At 59.2% G+C, this 9,992-nt stretch overlaps 1 protein-coding gene across 1 annotated transcript; it reads left to right on the forward strand.

Moving 5' to 3' along the window:
- Window positions 1-207: 207 nt before the first annotated feature.
- On the forward strand, window positions 208-5,042 carry LOC309405662 (erythroblast NAD(P)(+)--arginine ADP-ribosyltransferase-like). The gene is given in 2 exon segments (XM_082000490.1): window positions 208-2,035; window positions 2,037-5,042. Coding segments are annotated over 2 exon segments (1,212 nt in total). The 5' UTR covers window positions 208-1,223; the 3' UTR covers window positions 2,437-5,042.
- The last annotated feature ends 4,950 nt before the right edge of the window (window positions 5,043-9,992 follow it).

The raw sequence follows: 9,992 nt of genomic DNA on the forward strand, positions 1-9,992 counted from the left end.
ATCACACAATCATTCCAGTTGGAAAAGACCTTTAAGATCATCAAGTCCAACCAGTAACCCAACAAAATTGCCGTGTATTTCTCTCCCTAATGCTACAAATTATTTTCTTTTTCCCCTCTTCATTCCTTGGAGGGATCTGGGTCCTAATGTAGGGCACGAAGCCGTTGGCCTCGTTGACAGTAGTTTGCCACCAGTAGGAGTCTTTGCTCAAGCAAGAGCAAAAGACACACCGAAAAGCGTGACGGAGCAATCGGGTAGGGCTATAATCGTGCCTGGGAGCCGTCTGCGCACATGAAGGTTTTGTGTCTCGCTCTGTGTAGTGGCCACAGAGTCAGTGTGATCTCCCTGTACAGCACTAGGAGACATCAATCTGTTTGCTTCTTTCCTCGACCAAGCTTCAAAGGCTGGCTTTGAAAGGAAAATGTGGTTCAAATGTAACATTCCTCCAAGAAGACCTCGTGTAACTGATTTACCAAAATTAAAACTTTTTTTCCCTGTGAAGCTTCGTTTCCTCCATAGCAACAAAAAGACCAGGTTTTGGTCTTTGGGCTGACCCGCCGTGGATGCCCCCGCCAGCGCCACTGACACCTCCACGCCACACGTGCCACAACCTGCCCCGTCCTCAGCAGCGTGACGGTGCGGGGTCAGTGCAAGCACTGCGTCCCGGGTCGGCGGGGCCCGATCTGGCAGCGGCTCCTGCAGGAAAAGGCAGAGCCCCCAGCGGGACAGCACCTGCACCCAGGTTATAGCAAAGGCAATTTATCCCACGGGGGTTTCCTGACCGTCCCCCGCAGCCGCGCAGCACGGCGGGAGGGGGCAGCGGCTGCTCTGGGCGCTTGGGGCAGGGGACGGTAAAATTAACCAGGAGGACAGAGGTGGGGTCTGGATCCAGGCCCGAGCAATCCCGGCCAGGGCTGCTATAAAAAGAAAGAGCGGACGCTTCTCGCCTCTCCTGCCGGCAGCGGGCAGGCGCCAAGAGGCTGGGTGCCACGGGAGTTGGGGAGCAGCACCCCGACCCCGCGCCCACCGTGGGGCACAGGTAACACTGTGGGGATCCTGGGGGGTTTGCTCCCAGCGGGGAATGCTGCAGTCCTGTGGGCTGCGGGGGCCGTGGGGCCAGGCGCCGGGGACGCCCGCCTGTCGGCAGCATTTAACACGAGTAACGGCATCGGGGTCTCGGCCGGTGCCGAGAGGTTTGCCGAGCGGGGTGCCCCTGGCCAGGGATGCAATGGTGGGTGCATTCCTCCAGCCTGCCCTGCTGCTCTCTGCAGCCCCCTCCCAGGCCCCGCCGCCATCCTGGAGCTGACCCTGCTCTCGCTCCCCCACCTCCCCAGCCACCTGCGGAGGAACCGGCTGCCTCCCTGCCCACGGCACTGCGGCAGCCAGGGGCTTCCCCTGGGGCGCCTCTGCCTGACATGGAGCATCTGGTGCTGCGTTTGGTGCTGCTGGCCGGGACGCTGGCCGCCGGCAGCTCCCCGCACCGGCGAGACCTCGCCCCCGTCAAGGAGGTGGCACTGGACATGGCCCCCACCTCCTTCGACGACCAGTACCGGGGCTGCAGCCGCATGATGGAGGAGGAGCTGGGAGACCTCAACCGCACCGAGTTTGCCAACAACAGTGTCTACGCTCAGGCGTGGACATTCGCCGCCGCTGAATGGCGGAGCCGGAGGGGATGCTTGCCCCAGTCACCGGCGCTGCGGCCGGAGCAGGCGGTCGCCCTCCTGGCGTACACCCTGCAGGGTCCCCTGCACCAGGCATTCAACGCAGCCGTGCGTGAGGCCGGGCGCTCCCGCGGTGAATACCTGGGTGCCTTCCACTTCAAGGCGCTGCATTTCCTCCTGAGCGAGGCCCTGCGTGCCCTGCAGGACGCCCAGCCCCATCGCTGCCACCGTGTCTACCGGGGTGTCCGGGGCATCTGCTTCAATGCCCAGCGCCACCAATCCATCCGCTTCGGCCACTTCACCTCCGCCTCCCACCGGAACGAGAGCACCCTGCCCTTCGGCCGGGACACCTTCTTCTCAGTGGAGACCTGCTACTGTCTCCATCAGGGACTTCTCCTTCTTCCCTGAGGAGGAGGAGGTCCTCATCCCGCCCTACGAGAGCTTTGAGGTCACCAACATCACCCGCGATGGGGACAGAGCCTTCATCCACCTCCGCTCCCAGACCGTGCTCAGCACCGACAACTGCGAGTTGGTGGAAGGTGACGTCCCCTCCATTGGGGTGCTGGGGAAGGGGGGCGTGGGGTGGCCCTGTCCCACCAGCTCCACCAGGAAGTGGGGATTGGGACCATGGGGAGGGCCATGGGGGGGAGGTTGCCTTCAGGTGCGTGTCCTTGCCTGTCTCCCAGCCGCTCTCCCCCAGCATTTGCAATGGGGACCCTCTGCAGCAAAACACAACACGGCATGGCACGGTACGGTATGGCACAGCATGGTGTGATGCAGGACAGCACTGCTCAGCACGGTGTGGCATGGCATGATGCAGCACAGCACAACATGGCATAGCATGGCACGGCACAGCACGGCACAGCCTGGCACGGCACAGCATGGCACAGCACAGCACGGCATGTTGTCATACGCACAGCACAGCAGAGCACGGCATGGCAGAGCAGAGCACGGCACAGCACAGCACGGCACAGCATGGCACAGCTGGGCCGCGGCGCAGAGCGTGCAGCAGCCGTGCAAACAGAGTTGGTTTCTTTGGCAGAGAAGAGATGCAAGAGCCGGCCGTGCGTCTTCAGTGCAGGTGAGCCGAGAGCCCCCGCTGCAGCTCGGGGGTGACCCTGGCTGAGCCCCCTGCCCCCTGTCTGCCCCTCACTCCCCCCCTCTGGCACTCCCAGGCAGGAGCGTCCGCCAGGACCCCCCGCTCCTCGGGGGGCTCCTCCTGGCAGCCGTGGCCCTGGCAGCAGCTGCCAGGGGCCCCTGAGCCACAACAGCACCGCAGTCACGGCACCATGGCGAGGAAAAGGCGCCAGGAATAGGAGCCACCAGCTTCACCGAGACGATGGGACGGGACAGAGCAGCAGGAGGGGCTGGGGCTATGGGGACAGCCCCACTGCAGGGTCCCGCATGGCGGCCGCCTGTGCCCAGCTCAGCCCTGCCATGGTGCCACCGGCCCTGGGACGTGTCAGCAGTGCCGGGGCAGCAGCGGAGCCTGGATGAGGCCTTTGGCAGAGCCGTGGATGGGGCTTTTGGGTGCAGCTGAGCGTGGGGTCTGTGAGGGGCTGCCCCAGGGACAGGGGCTGGCACTGACGGGGACCAGAGGGGCGCAGCAGGGCCGCTTTTGGGGGTGTCCCTGCCTAGCCGGCCACTCGCCTTCCCCTGGCTCCTGGAGGAATAAAGGCTCGCTGTGGAACCGGGGTGTCTCTGCGGGCTTCCTGCGGCTCCCTGGGCTGGGGGCAGCTCGGGGAGGCTGCAGGCAGGGTCTCCTCCAACCTCCCCACATCCCCAGCCCTCTCGCATCCAGAGCATCCCCCAAAACATCGGCCGACGCCCCGGGTCCTGCTCAAGGGGTCTCGCGTGGGTGTCCTCCCAGCATCTCCTCCCAGCGCCCAAGGGAGCAGGAAGGGGGCTGGCACCAGCCACCCCAGCCCCAGTGCCCGGGAGCAGGACACTTCCAGGACAAGATGGGTGGGGGGCTGCCCCACGGAGCAGCACATGGGGCTCAGCAGCGCTGTGCTGGGCGGGTGCAGAGGGGGACACGATGGGCCCAGCTCTGTAGGGGTCCCCGAGCGCCAGGGTCCCCACTCTCCTCCTCCTCTTCCTCCTCCTCCTCCGGGGCAGGGCGCAGCCATGGGGCCAGGCACCCCCAGGGCAGGACCAGGGCTGTCCGGGGCTCTGCAGCCCCTTGCTGGGCAGGGAGGAGGTCAGGAACGGATCCTGCTCTTCGCAGGCAACCAGGGCTGCCTCCTCTTCCTCCCTCCTCACCCCACGGGTGCCCTCTGCACCCAGGGGTGGCCCCATCCCCAGGACACAGGTGACACCGGGCAGCCTTGATGTGCTTTAATAAGCCCTGAGGTCCAGAGCCGGCGCAGCCAGGTCAGGCGGGTGGCCCGGGCAGCACTCCCGGCTCGGGGTGCTGGGAGCCCCCACGTACAGTGGGGCCGGCAGACGTGGGGCTGTGCCATGGGGCGGTGACACTTGGGGCAGCAGCGCTTTATGGGGCGGCCTGAGGGGGCGGCGGGGGCAGTGCCGTGACTCACTGGAGCTGCCCTCAGCCCCGGCCCCGCCGGCTGGGCGCAACCGCCACCGCACTGTGTCCCCCAGCCCCCCCAGGACGTGCCCCTGGCCCCTTGCGCCCAAGGCGGCACCCCACATCTCCATGTGCCCACACGCTCGTCCACATCGGGGGACCGCCCATGACCAGCCTCGCTGCACCCCGTGTGTCCCCACCCTGCCCCATATCTCCCCCATGCCCGCGGGCAAGCAGCCGTGGGCACCCCGTGTCCCTCGCGTGGGCGCTGAGCCGGCCTTGCCCTGGGGTGCTGGCAGCACTGGCGAGCGGGGGGCTTGGGGCCAGCGGGGTCACCAAGGGGCACGGCAGGCTGTGGGGGAGAGAGGTGCGGGTGAAGCCCCCCGGGCACCGAGCACCTGTGCTGGGGTGGGGGAGCCCTTGGGTGCGTGGGGGCGGCCCCAGGGTGTCCCACGACGCAGCCCCCCAGCTCCAAGGGGTGAAGGAGAAAAACCCCCAGGAACCGAGGCGGGGCTTCGCTCGGGGCTCAGCCATGGGGCAGCCAGCGCTTGTAGAGAGCGATGAGGTCTCCCCTCAGCCTCCTCTTCTCCAGACTGACCAACCCCAGTTCCCTCAGCCACTCCTCATAACACTTGCTCTCCAGACGCCTCACCAGGTTCGTTGCCCTTCTCTGGACATGCTCCAGCACCTCAACGTCCTTCTTGTCATGACGGACCCAACACTGAACACAGGATTCGAGGTGCAGCCTCACCAGTGCCAAGTACAGGGGTACGATCACTGCCTTACTCCTCCTGGCCACACTATTTCTGATACAGGCCAGGATGCTATTGGCCTTCTTGGCCACCTGGGCACACTGCCGGATCATGTTCAGCCGGCTGTCAACCAGCTCCCCCAGGTCCTTTTCCGCTGGGCAGCTCTCCAGCCACTCCTCCCCAAGCCTGGAGCGTTGCACGGGGTTGTTGTGACCCAAGTGCTGGACGCAGCACTTGGCCATATTGAACCTCATACAGCTGACCTCAGTCCATCCATCCAGCTTGTCCAGATCCCTCTGCAGAGCCCTCCCAGCCTCCAGCAGATCAACGCTCCCTCCCAACTTGGTGTCATCTGCAAACTGACTGAGGGGGCACTCGATCCCCTCATCCAGATCATCGATAAAGATATTGAACAAGACCGTCCCCAGAACTGAGCCCTGGGGAGCACCACTTGTGACCGGCCAACAATTGGATTTACCTCCGTTCACCAGGACTCTCTGGGGTTGGCCGTCCAGCCAGTTCGTTACCCAGCGAAGAGTAAACCTGTCTAAGCCACGAGCCGCCCGTTTCTCCAGGATAATGCTGTGGGAGATGCTGTCAAAGGCTTTAGTAAAGTCCAGGCAGACAACATCCACAGCCTTTCCCTCATCCACTAGGTACGTCACCTGGTCATAGAAGGAGATCAGGTTGGTCAAGCAGGACCTGCCTTTCATGAACCCATGCTGGCTGGGCCTGATCTCCTGGTTGTCCTGCACATGCCCTGTGAGCACCCTCAAGGTGAACCTCTCCATAATCTTCCCCAGTACCGAGGTCAGTCTTTCAGGCCTATAGTCAGTCATGGAGGCAGGCTAAGCAGCTACTCAGGGCTGCTTCTAACCCTGACTTTTCGTGGCTGTGTGTGTAGCGTGAGAGATGTTTAAGACTGTTTTAGACGCTTGTACATCTGACCAATAGCACAAAAATAGGACATTTCACTCTGATGCTCAGTCGCATGTGATTCTTGCCGGTACTTGTTACAGGTCTGAAATATCGGCCATGCAATGGCAAGGCTTGAAACACAAACCTGACCCAAGTTGTTTCCGTAAGCATATTGAACAAACGTGCAGAAAAGCACATGGACTTCTCTCATAATTCACCCGAGATAGGGCTACCCTTGGGTGTTGCACAGCTCTGCTCCAGACAGGGTGTCTGCATTTACTTATCCTCATTTTAAACCGGTAGATTGATTTTTCCACAAGAAAATCCCCCGTCTAAGCAAGCCCCACTCGTCAGCACACTAGCCCTGTGCTGGCCTTTCGAGCAATAGGCAGCCTGTTGAAGATGTTCCATAACACGATTCCTACCACCACTTTATCCCTGAGGTAGGAAATGACACCTTTGCCAGTATCTTCTCCTTGCTTTGGAACTTGAGGCGTTGGTGAAAGGTTTGGAGAAACGTGAACTTCTGAGGCTTCTGCTTCTGTTTCACTCTCTGATCCCATAGCTGTCCCTCATGCAAAGCTATGAGGTCTCAAACATCCAGTGCAGAAAAAAGCAGCAGCTATTTGCCTGTGGTGGTGAAAGCAGGCCGAAGAGCAGGGTTCTGCAAGACACTGAGGTGTTTTTCTTTGAGTTGCGTGCAGCAAAAGTTTCGTTTCAGTAACGCGAGGATGACGCAATCCTAACATGAAGCCCAACGCTGACAATTCCCAACTTCCATCAGCAAATGCAAAAGCCAGAGCAGTCTACTTCTTCCAGGCAGCATATACAAAGTAAATGTCTTAGAACCCCACACAACCTCTTTGGTCCAAAACCTGGTCTTTTTCTTGCTATGGAGGAAATGAAGCTTCACAGGGAAAAAAGTTTTAATTTTGGTAAATCAGTTACACGAGGTCTTCCTGCAGGAATGTTACGTTTTAAGCACATTTTCCTTTCAAAGCCAGCCTTTAAAGCTTGGTCGAGGAAAGAAGCAAACAGATTGATGTCTCCTAGTGCTGTACAGGGAGATCACACTGACTCTGTGGCCACTACACAGAGCGAGACACAAAACCTTCATGTGCGCAGACGGCTCCCAGGCACGATTATAGCCCTACCTGATTGCTCCGTCACGCTTTTCGGTGTGTCTTTTGCTCTTGCTTGAGCAAAGACTCCTACTGGTGGCAAACTACTGTCAACAAGGCCAATGGCTTCGTGCCCTACATTAGGACCCAGATCCCTCCAAGGAATGAAGAGGGGAAAAAGAAAATATTTTGTAGCGTTAGGGAGAGAAATACACGGCAATTGTGTTGGGTTACTGGTTGGACTTGATGATCTTAAAGGTCTTTTCCAACCGGAATGATTGTGTGATTCGGTGATTCTATGATCCCCGGGGAGCCACTCTTGCTCTGTCCCTGCCGGCAGCTCCAGTGGAGGGTCCTGACCAAGGACTGGCCCTGGCTACAGCCCCGGCTCCCCGACAGCCTTGGGGGTCCAGGGCAATCCCACATGGGTAAGTGCTGCTGGCTCCGCCATCGCACCGGGCCAGGGCTCTGGGGAGGAGTAGAAGGAGCCCTGGGGAGAGGAGTTGCTCCCTGACAGGGAGCCCAGAGAGGCCTTGGAGGCCAGCGGAGCCCGCGGGGACAGGCGGTCCCTGCTCGACACCTCCATGCTGGCCCTGCGGAGGAGGAGAGGGAAGAGGCCCCGCTGCACCCCTGCCCACTTGCCCCCCAGTGGAGCACCAGAACCCGTAGTTGCCGCGGGTGCCCCATGAGCGTGGCTTTCCCTGAGCAAGCTGGGCCCCCATGGAGCTACAGAGTGGGAGCTTCACCAGTGCCACGGAAGAGGAGCTCGACAGTGGTCCCCCACCTTGGCCGGGGCTGGCCTGGCTGCAGGGCTGAGAGGTCCTGGCCCACAGATGGTTGCTCCGGGCTGTGAGGAGGACCCTGGGAACTGCTGACCCATCAGCCTCCCGTCTGTGCCTGGGAAGGTCATGGAGCGGATCCTCCCAGAAGCTATGCTGAGGCACATGGAGGGCAGGGAGATGATTCAAGACAGCTCCCATCTTCTGAGGTAAAGTTCCTGGATGTCTGGTGGTGGAGGGGAAGAACGGTGTGTACTCCCGCCAAAACCTTGACTACCCTTGAGCAAGAAAAAATGCCTGGAAAGAAGAAGGAGCTACAGCCCTAGGCCTGCTGGTCTTTTGGAGAAAACACATCCCAGTTTTTTCCATCATAGCCCGTGCCCTGTACGATTTGACATGCAAAAGGGCCACCTGGGATTGGACCTCCATTCATGAAGAAGCCTTAAAACTGTTCATCTTTGAGGCTTCTTAGGGTCAATACACCCAATAGATCCCCTCTGTATCCAGTGGGGCTTGGCAAGTCACGCACTCTCCACACAGAGGTGGCAACGTGGACCCGAGGGTCCGAAACGCCCTATCGGGTTTTATTTGCACAGCTTCAAAGATGCAGAAAACCGATGTTCACTTTGGGAGAAGGGCCTCTCTCTGGTTAGTCTAGCTCTACAGGAAGCTGAAAAAATCATATGGTAGCAACCAAGCACCCTACGAGGACCAATACCTTGAAACCGGTATTGGCCGGAACCGCCCCCCCCCGTGGGGGCTGCGCAACGAGAAACAGTAAAAAAGTGGTATGCGCAATTAGATCGTTACTGCCATATGCATCAGATAGAGGAGGGAGCACCCAGAATGCTCCAGATACTAGAACCACCTGGTAATCAACCAGACCTAGGGCCTCCTCCTTCTTATATAAAACCTGCCCCGCCATTTGAACCCCACTTCAAGATCATATAGTTCACTGACGCGACCAGTGTGGCAATGAGAAAAATGGGAAGAAATCCTAAACGTCGCTAACCAGAAGTCACAGACGAGTTTGGGTTGGAAGGGACCTTTCAAGGCCATCTAGTCCAACCCCTGCTGCAGTGAGCAGGGACATCTTCAACGGGAGCAGGTTGCTCGAGTTGTCCTTTCTAGTAGGGTGGATTGCTGCACACCAGGCAGGGAATCATCCAGCTCACCTTTTGAATACTCCGGCGGATTCACTGACTCGCTTAGCAGCGGTGGCCGTAGAGAATGGGAACATTTGTTGGAATAGTTGCATGTACAGGGCAGCAAACAGGAGGAGCTGGTAGCCATTGTGCGGCGGGACAGCTATGACTTAGTTGCCATCACAGAAACATGGTGGGATGACTCTCATGACTGGAGTACTGCAACGGTTGGCTATAAGCTCTTCAGAAGGGATAGGCATGGAAGGAGAGGCGGTGGGGTGGCTCTGTATGTTGGGGAGTGTTTTGATTGTGTAGAGCTCAACGACTGTGGTGACAAGGTCGAGTGGCTCATGGGTAAGGATGAGGCGGTAGGCCAATGAGGCAGATATCCTGCTGAGAGTCTGTTATAGACCACCCAACCAGGACGAAGAGGCAGATGAAGCATTTGACAAGCATTCTACAAGGCAGAAGTCTCCCAACCATGAGCCCTTGTTCTCGTGAGGGACTTCAACTTACCAGACATCCGCTGGAAGTATAACACAGCAGAGAGGAAACAGTCTAGGAGGTTCCTGGGGTGTGTGGAGGATAACTTCCTGACACAGCAGGTAAGTGAGCCCACCAGGGGAGGTGCCCTGCTTGACCTGCTCTTTACGAACAGGCAGGACCGGTGGGTGATGTGGTGGTCAGAGGCTGCCTTGGGCCTAGTGACCACGAAATGATAGAATTCTCAATTCTTGATGAATTGAGGAGGGGGGTCAGCAAAACCACTACCATGGACTTCCGGAGGGCAGACTTTGGCCTGTACACGTCACTGGTTGAGAGAGTCCCTTGGGAGACAGTCCTGAAGGACAAAAGGGTCCAGGAAGGCTGGACAGCGTTCAAGAGGAAATCTTAAAGGCGCAGGAGCAGGCGGTCCCCATGTGCCCTAAGAAGAGCTGGCCGGGAAGACGACCGGCCTGGCTGAACAGGGAGCTTTTTCTGCGTCTCAGGGAAAAGAGGAGAATTTATCACCTTTGGACAAAGGGGCAGGCAACTCAAGAAGAATACAAGGATCTCGTTAGGTCATGCAGAGAGAAAATTAGAAAGGCA

Source organism: Phaethon aethereus, assembly GCF_964289735.1.
Source record: "Phaethon aethereus genome assembly, chromosome: 1".
Classification (NCBI taxonomy): Eukaryota; Metazoa; Chordata; class Aves; order Phaethontiformes; family Phaethontidae; genus Phaethon; species Phaethon aethereus.